Below are 17928 nucleotides of genomic sequence, written 5' to 3' on the forward strand. Positions count from 1 at the left end.
TATTTTCTTCTAATAACAGCTCATTTGTGTTATAAAACTTGGTTTCAAAATATGTGTTATTGATAGCATACTGTAAATGTTTACTTTCTTTTCTTTCTTGGACTTTCATATTTTCTTTGTATTTTTTGTGTCGGGTTTATAACCTCTCCTCTTTCCTGCCTCTCTGTTTTGTCTCTTTCCTGCCTCTGCAGGCAGGAGTTGAATGTACATACTTCACATTTCTGTAAATGTGTGCACATGAACAATTTTAGCAATCACTAGGTCATTTGCATGAGAGGATGAATACAGCAGTCTCGCTTACAGGAAGACACCACTCCTCCAGTTTTCAACATATATATTTCACTCTTAAATGTTCACATACATACACACTTGTTTGATTCTCCTATTCCAATCCCATCTCAATGGGGTCAGTAGTTCACAAGTTATTTCATCAACCAAAGGGGCAAAGAAAAACAACTTCTATGGCAAAAAAGACCAAGTTAAAACCATGCCTCAATGTGCTACAGCTCACATTTAAAAGAAAACTGCTCCTGCATATGCAAAGTGTCAGCTTGTGGTGAGAGCTAAATCTGTAAGCACAGATCAGAGTTGTTCAATAATGTCATCATTTTGTGACCCTTGAAAGAGAAACCTTCTGGTTAGAACCAATTTTTGACACGGTCACTATTTTATTATTCTTTCTTTCCCCTCCAATTTAAAAGTTATTTTTCTTCCTTCCTTAAGTCCCCCATGGCATGCACATTTCCCTAACTAACACACCAACCTGACTTGGTGGTTTGGAGCATCAGTAAACACAGCAATATGTCAAACCTCAAACAAATTTTGAACATCAAGATTGATCTCATTTATGTTTCGTAAATAAGGCCATGAAAAAAAGGCCAGCAGTTTCAATAAATGCCTTGGGGCCGAAGTTCCTTGTCCATTCCACCGGACTCCTGTTGTAACTGCAACAGGAGTTTGGCAGAACAGCTTGGAAAAAGGGCAGGACCTGGCTCCCTGCCTTAGTTGTGAATTCCTACTCAGCTTTCTGACGCAGCCGCCGCCAGTCCCTTAAAAGACCACTTATGTAAGGGCGAAGCTGGGGAAGGGGGGAAGGGGCAAGAACTTCCAATGCTGTTTCCATAAGGGACCCAGTGTTATACTGGAGGCTGGTCTGTTAGGTGAGATGTACCAGCCTCCAGAATGACAGAGGTGGGCCCCACTGGAGATGAGGGAAGTGACCTGGGCCCAAAAGATGGGTAATTAAAAAAAAAAATGTATTGATCAGCTCCCTCAGTCAGGAATTGCTGACATTACAAGCAACATGGGGCAGGACGGTCACCCAAGATGTACCCATTGTAGGGTGGGCACCTGCCAGCCCCATGGAAGTGAGGTGCTCTCCCACTGACCTGGCAAACTCCAGCAGGAACAACACCTGTGGGCATGATCCTGGCATAATTGCTTGTGCATTTTCAGGGCTTCAATTTAAAAAAAGGATAGCAATGGTTTCAAAACATGATCCATCCATCTTTTACATATTTGCAAAGGTAACATACCCTGTCGCCAAGTCTGAGATTTATTCCATCCAATTCTATGAAAGAAAACGTCTGGACTGTTGTTTCCTGACGCAGCTCCTCTTTGATTCCATCGGGTGACAGTCGAGACCAAGCGATAATAAATCCAAGCGAGCTGTTTACTACTGGACTCTCAAAGGAACACTTCAGGTAAATACTGCCATTATCTAACTCAGCCACAACTTCAAGAGCAGCTGGAGATGGTGGATGTTTGGCTGGTAAATACAAACATATGTCATTAGTATTCTAAAACTTAATGACAGTGTTTATTTATTACATGGACACCCCATTCCAATTTCTCAGGCCTGGTTATTTGTGATCATTGCAATACTCAAACATACACATTAAAGGATTCATATACTAATTTTTAATGTTATTACAATTTCGTTTTATCAAATTTTCCTCTTTTCTACCTCTTGAAGGCCTTGACTCCTTGCTCAAGTATGGTTCTATGTGCACCAGCTACCACCCAGTACTTTGCAAAAGGGCCCATTCCTCACACGTGACCATAGATGATAAAAGTCAGTAGGCAATTTGAGCATGGAAGCATTGTGGTCAAGCTCATCCTGCCTGCACTTACACACATGCACTTCTAGCAGGGCTCACTGCATAATGATCAGAAATGGGAACACGGGATGATTTTTCCCTCTGTAACCCAAAGATACTGGAATTAATTGTAGTGTGAATGTTAGCGAATAGCTAAGCCGTATAGATCAGCCAGGTGTCAGATTCAATCCCCTATCTGATCTGAGTCAGGGTAGCAGTTGCAGCACCACAATTAGCCTCAATGTCTCTCAGTAAGGAGGATGGGAAATTAGCCTGATGACTTTCCAGCCACCCAACTGGAAACCTGCAGATGTGGATATTGTGCTTCTTGTAATCCAATAGCCGACTGACACTGACTGTTCCATTACATTCATGAAGGATGGGCACTTGAGCAAGTATGCTAGACAGCTGGTACCTGTGGAATCAGAAGGAGTCAAAGACTTCAGGAGTAGAGGAAAAAGGAGACAACTGGTGAATAAAAAGACTGTATTAAATATATAAGAATCGCAAGGAATCAAATGGGTTAATTTTAACTTTTATCCCCAGGCAAAAAAGGGTCGATAGGGAATTGACAGCCCAATTTACACCTCACCTCATTGGCCCAGAAATTCGGGTCTCCACGGGTGAGTACGCACGGGGTACTCACGCGTGGGCCCGATGGAAGTGCCGGTTTCCTGCATGCGCGGGAGACCGGCACTTCCGTTCCTCTGAATGAAGGGGTTCAGAGGTCGAACGCATGCGTGGGGGAGTCTGCGCGTGCGCTTTGAACTTACCCTCACGGAAAAACCTGTAAAAAAAAAACGTAAGTCTTTAGAATTTAGAAATGTAAAAAGCAGGCATAAGGCCTGCTTTTTACAAGGTAAGTGGTCAATTAATTAAAATCAAAACATTTTTTCCACAGGTTTATTATTTTTAAATACTTTAAAGCAAGGTAAGTTTATTTTTAGCCCCGTTAGAATATAAAATTATTTTTTCAAAAATTTAAATTGTTTAAAATATTTATTTAATGTAATTTATAGCTTATTTAAAAAGTGTGATTTAAAAAAAAAATTATTTGAAGGTTTACTGCTATTTTGGGCCGTAGTATTTATAAGTCTTGACAGGTCTTCCTGTCAAGACTTATGAATGGGCTTTTCCCCCCTCCAATTGGCTGCCCATGGTCCACGTGATCCCAGGGGACGCATCGAACTAACTGCACCCCTGGGACACGCAAGCACAGCGCGCCGGCAGCTGGGCCAGGCCCCGGATCGGAATTCCACGGGGCCCTACAGCACAACTGCCGACGCGCAAGGTAAGTGCAGGTCGGGGGCTTGCACCCGCGGGAAGCCCCCGACCCGAATTTCTGGGCCTATCTTTTCCACCTGTTTTTTGCCCAGCAATAATAGTTAAAATTACCCATAAAGAGCTCAGGAGTGGAGGGAAAAGGAGACAACTGGTGAAAACACAAAAGTATATTAAATATAAAAATGCTGACAAAATAATTTTACTGTCATTATATTATTACCATCATTAAAATTAGGTGTGCAAATACTTAAACAAATTAGATTATAGACAGACAAGAAATATTGCTAGTGTCCAACCAGTAAAATTTAATTTGATTTGAATTCACTGGGGGCTAAATTGGGCTGTGTAACGCCTGTTTTTTAGGCACTACATAGCCACCTAATGCTCAAAAATGGGGTCCGAGATGCGTATGCTCACTTCCGACAGGAAGAGCGCAGGGCGCCATCTTGGTGAAGAGGTTTGCACGGGCACACACCTAACGACCACCGACGGCATGCAGCGCAGGTAGATCATGATGCAAATCAGTGTGTAACGCTGATTTGATGCCAGCAATTACATTTTTGAACTGCACACTCTAGCCAACAACCTGTCTTAACCTCGCATAGCTGAACATGCATTAAAAGGAATGAAGGACCCCCCCACCAGCGCTATTTAAAGGGATCATGAACTGAAAGGTGAGTTGCTGGATAATTTCTTCTGGCTGCTGCTGCAAATGTACATGTTTTTGGAGTTTTCCTATAGTTGCCTAAAGTTTGAATAATCTACAGGCAGTCGTCTGGCTGATGCTGAAGTGCTTTTCTGATCATTTAAAAGCATGTGCACAAACCAGTTGCTTCCAGACATGGGTGACCTGGTAGGGCTTCCTTTGGGAATTGAACATGACTGGGAGAATGAAGAGAGGCCTCGCAGAGCAGTACAAGTTGCTAGAAGAGGGAGGAGGAGGAGGGGGAGAGGGCTCTCAGCAGGAGGCCGTATCTGCTGAGGGTCTTCAGGGAGCAACTTCAGCGAGGACTAATGCAAGAGACGTCTCTGCTTCACTAAAGAGGTCATGACTGAAATCTGCCAATTGCTGCAGCCGCAACGGCAACCTCAATGCAGGCCAAGTACGGCATTGCCTATGGCTGTCAAGGTGACCGTGGCTCTTAACTTTTGTGTCTGGCTCCTTCCAGGCTGCTGCTGGAAATATAAGCAACATCTTACACTCTGCAGTGCACTGCTGCATATGGGAGGTCACTGAGGCTCTCTGTTCACAGAGAAACCGTTTCACCTCATTCCCTCTTGCCAGAGACAAGCAGGCAGGTTTGCACAGATTGCAGGCTTCCCCATGATGCAGGGTGCCACTGAATGCATGCACTTTACCTTGCAGGCACCTCATGTGAACTCAGTCATTTTCATGAAATAAAAGGGGTTTCACTCCCTCAGTGTGCAGCTGGTGTGCGACCACAGGCAGCGCATCATGCAGGTGAATGCCCATTATCCTGGCAATAGTCACACTTCCTTCATTCTGTCGCAGTCCTCTGTGCCACCTGTATTTGACCCATCATGGATGTCCAAGGGTGGCTACTGGGTGACAAGATTGATTCACTCATCACATGGCTCACAACTCTGGTATGGAACCCACACACACATGCATAGCATGCCTACAATGAGAGCTATGCTGCCACAAGGAACATTAGAGCACACCATCGGGGTCCTCAAGCAATGCTTCTGCTGCCTCAGCCGCTCTGGAGCAGTCTTGCAGTACTCAGCTGAGCGGGTATTAAGATTTGTGGTAGTATGCTGCACAACACTCGCCATTATGAGGGAACAGCCTTACCACCACCTATCAGGCAAGAAGCTGAGGATCAGGATCATGAGAAAGAGGAGGGAAAGGAGGAAGTAAAGGAGGAGGAGTGCAACATGAAGTGAAGGAATAGGAAGAGGAAGGAAGTCTACAAAATAGACAGCCCCTTTCTGCCTGGGCTCTCTGTGACTAAATAATTAATGAGCGATACCAGTAACCTCAACCACACCTCCCCATTCACCAACAATCCCAAACTCCTTACCTTTCCTCTATCACTGACCATCACATCGACCTCTTTCTGACAACACAAAATTAAAAGCCATCAGAAAATGCACATTCCAATCCTACAAGGTGCATCCCCAGTTGCTGCAACTAGTGGAAGGCTGCTGACCTCCAATTGAGACTGCAGATATCCTTGGACATGACCTTGAGCAGCTCTGGGCGTAGAGGGCCCGGTTTTAGACTGCACCATCTCGGTCTGGGCTGCAGCAGTCTGAGCTAGCTGGCTGACAGGCAACAGCAAGGGAACTGGCGGAGTGGCAGGGCTGGGAGCAGGAATGCTGTCATCCTGAGAGAGGACAGCAAGTTTGTGCTCCATGGAGCCACTGCCACTCTCCTGGGGCGGTGCCTCAGGAATCCTACTGAGCTATTGGAGAACAGATTGATGGACTACTGTAATGCCCTGGAAGCCCCTTTGAACAGTGGTATCCAGAGCCACGATGGCAGCAGTCTGAGCTTCCACTGCAGCTCTCAGACCTTTGGTGGAAGCTGCTTGTGCTGCAATGGAAGCTGGGACATCGGCCAACAGACGCTGGATCATGGTGGGTTCCACAGGTGTGCTGATGGAAGTGACCACCTATTCCATGTTGGTATGGATGGGCCCCAAGGTCTACGCAAAGCCCTCTGCCAAGTTGGTGCTGGACTCCTCCATGATCCTTGACATTGTGCGCAGGCTTTGTGCGCAGGCTTTCTGGCAGGGTTTCCAGTGCACCAAGCATTTGGTTATGTACACCCATTAGCCTTCTTCTGTAGCCTGGCCCATCGAAGTCTTCTTCCGACACCTCTGCAGCAGAACTAATGTGCGACCTCGCCCTCCGGCAAGCTGGCACCTGTGCTATCCTTTCTCCCAACCCTGACTCCTGCGTACTTGTGCCTGGTGTCTCACCACGTGCAGATCCCTCCTCTATCCTAGCCTCTAAAATATGCGCAGTGTCTCTGAGCTGCTGGCTGCGCATGTAAGATCGAGTGATCTTCACTGTCTTCATCCTCTTCTTCCTCTAACTGGAAAGGTTCTAGTTCTTTGGTATCTGAAATAAAAAAGGGACAAGGGTGGGGTTGTGGTGAGGGGAGAGGAGAAAGTAAGAAGTGTGTGCTTACACGATCTGAAGCTTGTGAGTCAGAAGATATGGTGGGATGAGGGAGAAGTGGTATGAGAGAAGGAGGATTAGATATGTAGATACCCTCATCATCGATCCCTCCAGCCCTGCCAGTGGCCATGGCCTCAGCGATGGCCAGCACTATCTCCTCCATGGGGGTTAAAACATGCAGGCATGCTTGTCCTCCTCTAGTTCTTTCCTGCTGTTTCCTGTTATGCGCCAACTTCTCCTGCAAGAAAGAGGGAAGAGTGTCAATGAGTTTCCTGCATTATCTTTGGGTGATGTGGCTGTCATTGTTGAATATCTGCCAGTGTGTGTGAGCTGTGAGTTGTGAGTGTGAGGCTTGCAACAGTGCTAAGTGTGTGAGGGTGAGGTGATTAAAGGGTTGATTACTGATTAATAGAGATTGTTGGTAGGTGGGTGATGGGGTGTAGTGAATTGAGCAGTGGATGAGCCTAGTGGTGCAGTTGGTAAGATATGCCATCTGAAGATGGACTCACTCACCTTGGCAACTCGTGTCAGAACTTCTTCCTGCACTGCATCCATGTTCTTGGAGCAGCACTCCTGACATTGACCTCCGCTTTCTTCCCACTGCCTCCTGAGCATATGCCTGGAGGGCCTCCTGCCCCTGCGGATAAATGATGTCTTTCCATCTCTCCATGTCTTGCACCAAGACCTCCAAGTGCATTATTGGAAAACCTTAATGCTCGCTCTCTTGCATATTCAGTCATTCCTCAAAGTATCAAAGCACAGATTCACTTTTCAAAAAACTCCCACCACTTCTTGCAGCCTCAATCTGGCTCCCCTTTAAGAGGTGCAGGCTGCCTTTAGCACTAGCGACTCGCGATATCGGGCCCCCTGCTGATGTGCACGGCCAATGAACAGTGCAGGTAGCTCTGGTTGCACGCAGAGCTACATGCAGCACAAATTTAATGTGGTACCTGCAACACAATGAACGGGCGTGGGTTAATCCTCACGCCTGTTTTCGGGGGTTAGCCAGTTTAACCCCCCGTCTCTTGAAGTAATGTTGGCTCTGGGTACTAAAATAAACTGATAGGTTCAAAGTTATGGTTATGAATGAATAAATATTACTGATATGATAACATGAATTAAGTAGACAGTTACCTCTACAAGTGTTTCCAATTTCAGTCTCCTCTGGACCACAGTTGCTTTGTTCTTTTGTTTCAGACACAACTAGGGCAGAATTAAATAAATGTCATGATGGTTAGGTTCTGTTAAATTAGTTAAATCATTATCTTCGTTAAATCCCACTGTTTTTGCTCTCCAGTTGCAGGAATCTATCCCAGCATACTCTGAACCGAAATAGTGCTTCAACCTAATGCCACCTCTTTCATCATTTACAGCTTAGCCTGATGAGGGAATTTATAGCTTATCTACTTGTCTTTCAGGGCTAACAGTGGCCAATCTATCTTCACAATCCCTAATGCCAGTTTGATTAATAGTTTCAAATCATCCAAGTGAACAGTGGGTCCAATTTTCCTTTTGCACAGATTAGATTTGAAGTAGAATCTAGTAAATTATTTCTCCATGTAGTGCTGCACTGAGCTGTGTCAGAGGTAATATATATAACGTACCAGATCCCATTTTGTCTGTTGAGCTTATGTTAAGGGATATTGCCCCCCACCAATTTTTTGTTTCTTCAAAGCTGCACATTTGCTTTTAACTAGCTATATATCAGGTAGTGTAGTGGTTATGTAACTGGACTGATAATCCAGAGACCATGGACTAATAATCCATGAGTTCAATCCCACAGTGGCAGTTTGTGAATTTGAATTCAGTTTTAAAAATAATTAACTAAATTTGGAATAAAATGCTCGACCATGAAGCTATCAGATTGTCGTAAAAACCCAACTGATTCACTAATGTTCCTTCGGAAACCTGCTGCCCTTACCCGATCTAGCCTACATGTGACTCCAGATCCACAGCAATGGACTCTTAACTACTGTCTGAAACGGCCTAGCAAGCCACTCAGTTGTATCAAACCACTACAAAGAGATATAATAAGAATAAAACCGGACAGACCACTCAGCTTTGACAGAGGCATCAGACTCGGATATGACAAAGGCACACCCAACCCCCCCAGTTGACCCTGCAAAGTTCTCCTCATCTGGGGACTTGTGCCAAAGTAGACAGAGCCGTCTCACAAACTAGTCAAGCCAGACAGAGTCATACTCACAGAATCATAACTATCAGACAACATTCCAGACACTTTCATCACTATTCCTGGGTATGTCCTGTCCCACCGGCAGGACAGACTCACCAGAGGTGGCGGCACTGTGGTATACTATCGGGAGGGAGTGACCCTGGAAGTCTCTGGACCCCAGGAAGTCTCATGACTTCAGCTCAAACATGAGCAAGGAAACCTCCTGCTGATTTCTACCTACTGCCCTCCCTCAGCTGATGATTTAGTACTCCTCCATGTTGAACACCACTTGGAAGAAGCACTGAGAGAAGCAAGAGCAAAGAATGTACTCTGGGTGGAGAACTTCAATTTCTATTAGCAAGAGTGGTTCGGTAATACCACCACTGACTGGGTGAGAGAACAAACATGAGGGAAAAACGTACTTGATCTCATCCTCACCAATCTACCTGTCGCAGATGCATCTGTCCATGACTGTACTGGTAGGAGTGACCGCAAGTAGTCCTTGTTTAGATGAAGTCCCGTCTTCACACTTCACAATCCTCAAATTGTGTTGTGTGGCATTACCACTATGCTAAATGATTGACAACAAATCTAGCAGCTCAAAACTGGGCAACCATAAGGCCCTGCGGTCGATCAGCAGCAGCAGAATAGTATCCCACCACTATCTGTAAACTTATGGCCCGGCATATCCCTGACTCTACCATTTCCATCAAGCTAGGCGACCAACCTTGGTTCAATGAGGATTTAGAAGAGCATGCCCGGAGTAGCACCAGGTGACCTGAAAATGAGGTGCTAACCTGATGAAGCTACAACACAGGACTATAACCAACAGATCAGATCAAAGCTCTTCCGTCCTGCCACATCCAGTCGTGAATGGTGGTGGACAATTAAACTAACGGGAGGAGGCGGCATGATGAATATCCCCATCCTCAATGATGGCAGAGCCCAGCACATGAGTGCAAAAGACAAGACTGAAGCATTCGCAACCATCTTCAGCCAGAAGTGACGAGTGCATGATCCATCTTGGCCTCCTCCTGAGGTCCCAACCTTCACAGATGCCAGTCTTCAACCAATTCGATTCACTCCACATGACATCAGGAAATGGCTGAGCGCACTGGATACTGCAAAGGCTATGGGTCCAGCTGAATGCCGGCTGTAGTGCTGAAGACCTGTGCTCCAGACCTAGCCATGCCTCTAGCCAAGGTGCTCCAGTACAGCTACAACACTGGCATCTATCCGACAAAGTGGAAAATTGCCATGGGATGTTCTGTTCACAAGAAAGCAGGACAAATCCAATCCGGCCAATTACCACACCATCAGCCTAAACTCAATCATCAGCAAAGCGATGGAAGTTCGTCAACAGTGCTAGCAAGCAAAACTTACTCACCAATAACATGTTCAGGAGTGTGATGGATTATTCTCCACTTGCCTGGATGAGTGCATCTTTAACAACACTGAGGGCACCCTCCATCATGTTGTGTGGCATTACCACCATGCTAAATGGGATAGTTACAGAACAGATCTAGCAGCTCAAAACTGGGCCATCAGCAGCAGCAGAATTGTATTCCACCACAATCTGTAACCTCATGGCCCGGCGTGTTCCTGACTCTACCATTACCATCAAGCCAGGGGAACAACCCTGTTTCAATGAGGAATGTAGAAGAGCATGCCAGGAGCAGCATGTGGTGTACCTGAAAATGAAGTGCCAACTGGTGAAGCTACAACACAGGACTACATACATGCTAAACAGTGGAAACAGCATTCTATAGACAGGTAAGTGATCTCACAACCAGCAGGTGAGATCAAAGCTCTGCAGTCCTGCCACATCCAGTCGTGAATGGTGGTGGAAAATTTAACAACTAAAAGGAGGGGGAGGCTCCATGAACATCCCCACCCTCAATGATGGTGGGGCCCAGCACGTGAATGCAAAAGACAAGTCTAAAGCATTTGCAACCATCTTCAGCCAGAAGTGCACAGTGGATGATCCATCTCGGCATCCTCCTGAGGTCCTCACCATCACAGAAGCCAGTCTTCAGCCAATTCGATTCACTCCACATGATATCAAGAATTGGCTGAGCGCACTGGATAGAGCAAAGGCTATGGGCCCCAACAACAACCCGGCTGTCGTGCTGAAGACTTGTGCTCCAGAACCATCCCCACCTTTAGCCAAGCTGTTCTAGTACAGCTACAACACTGGCATCTACCCAACAAAGTGGAGAATTGCCCAGGTGTGTCCTGTCCACAAAAAGCAGGACAATTCAAATCCGGCCAATTACCACCCCATCAGCCTACTCTCAATCATCAGCAAAGTGATGGAAGATGCTGTCAACAGTGCCATCAAGCAGCACTTACTCACCAATTCTCAGTTTGGGTTCTCGAATTGCAAATGTTATACCCTTGTTCAAAAAAGGGTGTATAGATAAACTCAGCAACTACGTCAGTTTAACCTCAATAGCGGGGAAGCTTTTAGAAACGATGATCCGGGACAAAATTAACAATCACTTGGACAAGTGTGGATTAATTAAGAAAAGCCAGCATGGATTTGTTAAAGGCAAATCGTGTTAACTAACTTGATTAGAGTTTTTTGATGAGGTAACAGGGAGGGTTGATGAGGGCAATGATGTGGTGTACATGGACTTCCAAAAGGCGTCTGATAAAGTGCCATATAATGGGCTTGCTAGCAAAGTTAAAGCCCATGGAATGAAAGGGACAGTGGCAGCATGGATACGGAATTGACTAAGTAACAGGAAATAGAAAGTAGTGGTGAATGGTTGTTTCTCGGACTGGAGGAAAGTATACAGTGGTATTCCCCAGGGGGCGGTTCTAGGACCACTGCTTTTTTTGATATATATTAATGACTTGGACTTGGAAGTACAAGGCACAATTTCCACATTTGCAGATGACACAAAATTTGGAACTTTGGTGGACAGTGAGGAGGATAGTGATAGACTTCAGGAGGATATAGACAGGCTGGTGGAATGCGCGGACACGTGGCAGTTGAAATTTAATGCAGAAAAGTGCAAAGTGATACATTATGGTAGGAAGAATGCGGAGAGGCAATATAAACTAAAGGGAACAATTCTAAAAGGGGGTGCATGAACAGAGACACCTGGGGGTATAATCGTGCACAAATCGTTGAAGGTGGCAGGGTAGGTTGAGAAAGCAGTTAAAAAAGCATTCGGGATCCTGGGCTTCATAAATAGAGGCATAGAGTACAAAAGCAAGGAAGTTATGATGAACCTTTATAAAACACTGGTTCGGCCTCAACTGGAGCATTGTGTCCAATTCTGGGCACCACACTTTAGGAAGGATGTAAAGGCCTTAGAGAGGGTGCAGAAAAGATTTACAAGAATGGTTCCAGGGATGAGGGACTTCAGTTACATGGATAGACTGGAGAAGCTGGGGTTGTTCTGCTTAGAGCAGAGAAGGTAGAGAGGAGATTTGATAGAGGTATTCAAAATCCTGAGGGGTCTAGACAGAATAGATAGAGAGAAACTGTTCCCATTGGCGGACGGGTCGAGAACCAGAAGACACAGATTTAAGGTGATTGGCAGAAGAACCAAAGGCTAGATGAGGAAAAACTTTTTTACCCAGCAAGTGGTTAGGATCTGGAATGCACTGACTGTGAGCGTGGTGGAGGCAGACTCAATCGTGGCTTTCAAAAGGGAATTGGATAAGTACCTAAAGGAAATAAAATTGCAGGACTACGGGGAAAGGGCAGGGCAGTGGGACTAGCTGAAGTGCTCTTGCAGAGAGCTGGCACGGGCTCGATGGGCAGAATGGCTTGCTTCTGTGCTGTAACCATTCTATGATTCTTTGGGGGAGAAATGCATTATAGCCCCGTTTGGGGCGCTAAAAATTCAAAAGCTAAAAAATTAGTGCCAAGCGCTAATGATGATAGGCTCCCATGAAATTCAGCTGTAGCACTCCAAGAGGGAAGTGCAGCGCTAAATCAAGCGCTACCACTTCCCTCTTGGAGTGCTAAAGCTGGCAAGAGGGGCGGTTATGGTGTAGCGCTGCCCAATGTCGAGGTCAGCGCTGCCAGGAACGGAGGCTCCTTCCCTCCCTTAAAAGGAAGGGCTATCGCTGCAGACGTTGCATTGAAACGAGGTCCCTCGTCGCCGACAGCAGTCGCGATCCGACACGATCAGCCCCAAGTGCAGGCCGAAGAAAATGCTGAAAAATTAAAGTAAGGCATTACGAAGATTTTTTTTTCACATAACCATCATCACCTTTAAATACCACTCCCGAGGCAACCTCCCTGACAATGCCTTCTGCAGCTGTCAGTGTTGATGCCCGGCAATGCTGCAGGGGGCGAAACCGAATTTCGGGTCTGGGGCGTTACCAGGGCGCTGCGCAGTCGTATGACGTCCTGATCTCTGGGCGCAGGAGATCATGCCGCTAGTGGTTACCACTGCCGCAAACCTCCATGTAAATTTCGTGGGCACGGTACTATTGCCGCACCCGGTCGCAAAGCCGATAGCGTCCAGTTATCGCACCCTGGAGGCGCTAATGGGAGGCGCAAAGGAGGCGAACATCTAGCCCTATGATTCTGTGGCCTAAAAATTTGGTTGCTTTGCGCCTCCCTTTAGCGTCCTAAGAGGGCGCTAACGGGGCGCAAAGCAACTAGCGCCTGCGCGCAGCACCGTCAACGCCTCCCGTGAAATTCAGCAGGAGGTTAGCAGCGGCGGTAACCATTCGCGCCCCACGGCGCTGCGCTGCTGGTGGTGACATCATCGCTGTGCACAGCGCCCCACTCGCGCCCTGGCCGTGAACCTCGGTAGCGCCACCTGATTTACCACCGGACACTATGTCTGACAGGGTCAGGGGGGGCCTACCTGCAGCCAGGGTGGCGCAAATTGAAGGGGAGGTGCCGGGCAGACATTTTTGTTGCTGGCTGCCTGCCAGCACCTGCCCCAGTTGCCATCCCCGGCCTCCTGAGTAGCCCACCCGCAGAGTGCCAGCTGCGCACCGTTAGCCCGGAACTTCTCTTCAGTGCCCGGCTCTTTTGCCGGCACTCTGATCCCTGGTGGCCCAGCTGGGCCCTGGGTCATGCTATGCTAGGCCCCTCCCCTTTAATAAGTGGAGGAAGACCTGCAGTACCATGGCGTGACGTGCTGCAGGGCGTGGCGCTATAGCACGTAGTGCCGCGATATTCACTTGCAGCGTCCCAAGAGGGAGCTGGGGCGCTTCCAGTAGCGCCCGCCTCCCACTTGGGGCACTACCGGTGAATTTCGGCTGTGGGGGTGCTAATTCTTTCAGGGCGCTACTCGAAGTTAGCGGCCCAAAGGGGGTGTGACTCAATATTTCCCCCTATAAATTCAGAAGTGGGGATGTTCGCTGATGATTGCACAGTGTTCAGTTCCATTTGCAACTCTTCAGATAATGAAGCAGTCCATGCCCGCATGCAGCAAGACCTGGACAACATTCAGGCTTGGGCTGATAAGTGGCAAGTAACATTCGCGCCATATAAGTGCCAGGCAATGACTATCTCCAACAAAAGAGAGTTTAGCCAGCTCCCCATTACATTCAATGGGATTATCATCACCAAGCCCCCCATTATCAACATCTTGAGGGTCACCAATGACCAGAGACTTAACTGGACCAGCCACATAAATACTGTGGCTAAAGAGCAGGTCAGAGGCTGGGAATTCTGCAGCGAGTGACTCACCTCCTGACTCCCCAAAGCCTTTCCACCATCTACAAGGCACAAGTAAGGAGTGTGATGGAATACTCGCCACTTGCCTGGAATACTCAAGGAGCTCAACACCATCCAGGACAAAGCAGCCCACTTGATTGGCACTCCATCCACCTCCTTAAACATTGAATCATTCCACCACCAGCGCACCATGCCTGCAGCGTGTACTATCTACAAGATGCACTGCAGCAACTCACCAAAACTTCTTTGACAGCACCTCTCAAACCCGCAACCTCTACCATGTAGAAGTACAAGGGTAGCAGGCGCATGGGAACACCACCACCTGCAAGTTCCCCTCCAAGTCACACACCATCCTGACTTGGAAATATATCACCGTTCCTTCATCGTCGCTGGGTCAAAATCCTGCAATTCCCTCACTAATAGCACTGTGGGAGTACCTTCCCCTCACGGACTGCAGTGGTTCAAGAAGGCAGCTCACCACCACTTTTTCAAGGGCAATTAGGGATGGCTAATAAATGCTGGGTTTGCCAATGACTCCCACTTCCCATGACTGAATAAAAAAAACACTCAAGAAGCTCGACACCTTCCAGGACAAACCAGTCCGCTTGATTGGCAGCCCATCCATCACCTTAAACATTCACTCCCTCCACCACCGGCACACCGTGGTTGCAATGTGTACCATCTACAAGATGCATTGCAGTAACTCGCCAAGCCTTCTTCGATAGCACTTCCAAAACCCGCAACCTCTACCACTTGGAAGAGCAAGGGCAGCATGCGTATGGGAACACCACCACCTCCAAGTTCCCCTCTGAGTTACACACCATCCTGACTTGGAAGTATATTGATGATCCTTCATCGTCACTGGGTCAAAATCTTGGAACTCCCTACCTAACAGCAAAGTGGGAGTACCTTCACCACATGGACTGCAGCAGTTCCAGAAGGTGGCTCACCACCACCCTCTCAAGGGCAACTAGGGATGGGCAATAAATGCTAACCTTGCCAACAACACGCATATCCCTTTTAAGGAATAAATAAAAAATAATGGGCCGGATATTCCGATCCCTACGGGTGGGTACGCGTAGGGACATTGGAAATGCCGGATTTAGGCATGCACTGCACATGCGCTGGAAACCGGCATTTCCGATCTGTCAAGAAAGCTCGACAGTTCCTCTGGCTGCCCGGGAGAAGGGCCTCTGCAGGCAGATAGTTCCGCTTTTTGGAGACCCTCCGCCCGCAGAAAACACTTACAATTCATGCGACTGGTTAAAGTAGGCGTAAGGCCTGCTTTTACCAGGATAAGAGTTGAAAAAAGTTTTTTTTTTTTTAAATTTCCACTGATTTATCATTTAAAAATACTTTAAAGAAAGGTAAGTTTATTTTTAGCCCCATTAAAAACTTTAATGATTTTTTTCAAAAATTTAAATTTTTGCTTAAAATAGTTAATTTATGTAATTTCAAGTAATTTTAAAAATGTGATTTAAAAAAAAATTTGTTTAAAGTTTTACTAGTTTTGGGGGTGATCTCCATTCATATATTTGACAGGTCTTCCTGTCAAATGGATGAAGGGAGATTCCCTTCTCCGATTGGCTCCCCATGGCCCACGTGATCCCAGGGACGCTGCTATCTACCTGTGCCTCTGTGATACGTGGGCCCTGCACACCGGCAGTTTGGAGAGGCCCAGCAGCGGAACTGTGCGCCTCCCGTGAGCCCTCAGGTAAGGGCTCAGATTTTTCCAGATCGCAGCCCTCCGCCCGCTGGAGGCCTGCGATCGGAATATCTGGGCCATGGTATTTTTAAATTTATGTGGTAGAACTTCATCTTGGGCAGTATCGCACTGACTGGCCTTTATACCCCATGCCTGCTATTCAGCTTCATTGAAGTGAATAGAACTAAATATCGGGCGGGGATGTGACACCACCAGTTTTGTGCTACTGCCCAAGGTAATTATCTACTCCCGTGTTTCTTTGGAAACCAACCATTTTTAATGTAGAGAGCCGGCAATTTTAAAGTAGTGCCCAAAACAGGGGCGAATTTGGTATTAGTCACTCCACTTGCCCTTTCGTGCCTGCATGAGCCGCAAGCCAGTGTGATGTCTAGGCCTCATTAGCATGCCTCCAGCGAGCTGTGGGTGTCAAGTTTGTGCCATGCTGCAGTTCATAGGATCTGGGTGGGCAGGAAACCAGCTGGTTCTCACATTGAGCCATCCAGCGGGTTGAGATTGGCAAGCGGGTAGACGATCCCAGGAGGGTCTCAGATGGGCTGACAGCAGGCCAGAGGCTATTGAGGGACCCAGGAGGAGAATTCCTGGGCCCACCAAAAAAAAGTTTCAACGACCATTGGTTAGGCCATTAAATGCCTGGTACAATTAGCCAGAATGTGCACGGTGTATGCTTCATCCATCTGTACCGCCTGGGATGCCCAGAAGAATGGGCCCTGTAACTTTAACAGTGAGCGTAACACTTGCGCATAATGGGCACAAGCCGTCCACCGTTAAATTGGTATACTTTGCATCCATTTTATGGCTGAAAAAGAGATGCAGCTCTACCAATTTCTACTCCATAGTCTGGGCTCCATTTATTCTGAGCTTATCACTGCAAATACAGGAAACTTTCGTTTAACCGGAGGTTAAAAGTCCGGAAAGCTCTATCTACCGGCAAAATTCAGGAGCCGTTTTCTATAAGTTTTTTTACTTCTCGTTGCTTTTTTTCCCCCAGTCAGGCTCTGCAAGGTCTGTAGCTAAGCAACAGCTTCAGCTAGAGACGCTTGCAGCTGCAGCCGACTGTTTTGAAGCTGTTGCTAAGCAACAGGGTTTGTTGATTCACACGGAGCTGAAGAGCTCTGTATGTTTTAACATTGCCGCTGGTTTATACGGCAGTTTTGATCTAATGGCACCAGCTCGGTCCCGTCAGTGCCGGATACCAGAAAGTTTCCTGTAGTAACTTATCTCCGTTACAGTAACTCCTTTTCCAATTCCAGATTTTCTCCCGTTGCCTCCATTTTCTGGATGTTATAACTCAAACTGAGCACAGTACCACTGATACAGGCCACTCTCTGCTACACATTGAAGTCTCAACCTCTTCTCACTGGGCATCTACACATACTCACATCTAGCAAGGATGAAGATCAGACTGGAGATTAAAGGATCAAATGCGAGACCTTCATTATCTGAATGGACCAGTGCCACATCAAGCAGTTCATTTTATCCCTTGAGCCATCATGAGAACTCAGTAACTGCTTTAGGCCAGGATTCAAAGAAGGAAAACTTATTTTAAAAAGCATGCACTACAGCTGACAACTGCATGCACACTGTAGAGATAACTGAACTGTAATTTCTTAACATTTATATTGTATAGGAAATGAAAAAGAAAAAAAAAGGAAAACTTTACATCAAATAAAAACTGCTAAATTTTGAAAAGTATCGGTGATAGCAATTATCACTTAATACCAACTGAATTGGATTTGGTCTTTGAGTTGGTGTTGGTCTTGGAGATGTTAATAATTATAATATAGAAAGTGCTATAATGCTTCATTTGATTAATTATTCTCCTGCTCAATGATCTCTA

The 17928-nt window shown here is 46.7% G+C and overlaps 1 protein-coding gene across 1 annotated transcript in view; it reads right to left on the minus strand.

The window, feature by feature from the left end:
* vwde (von Willebrand factor D and EGF domains) overlaps nucleotides 1-17928 on the minus strand; it is a 374620-nt gene that overhangs the window by 196755 nt on the left and 159937 nt on the right. Inside the window, exons 4-5 of the mRNA XM_085988385.1 lie at nucleotides 7668-7736; nucleotides 1536-1768 (exon numbers count right to left, since the gene is read on the minus strand). Of these exons, the coding sequence (XP_085844511.1) occupies nucleotides 1536-1768; nucleotides 7668-7736 (302 nt within the window). The remainder of the gene's footprint in view (nucleotides 1-1535; nucleotides 1769-7667; nucleotides 7737-17928) is intronic.

This window comes from Somniosus microcephalus, chromosome 5, assembly GCF_052327205.1.
Source record: "Somniosus microcephalus isolate GS21.2 chromosome 5, FLI_Smic_1.0, whole genome shotgun sequence".
Classification (NCBI taxonomy): Eukaryota; Metazoa; Chordata; class Chondrichthyes; order Squaliformes; family Somniosidae; genus Somniosus; species Somniosus microcephalus.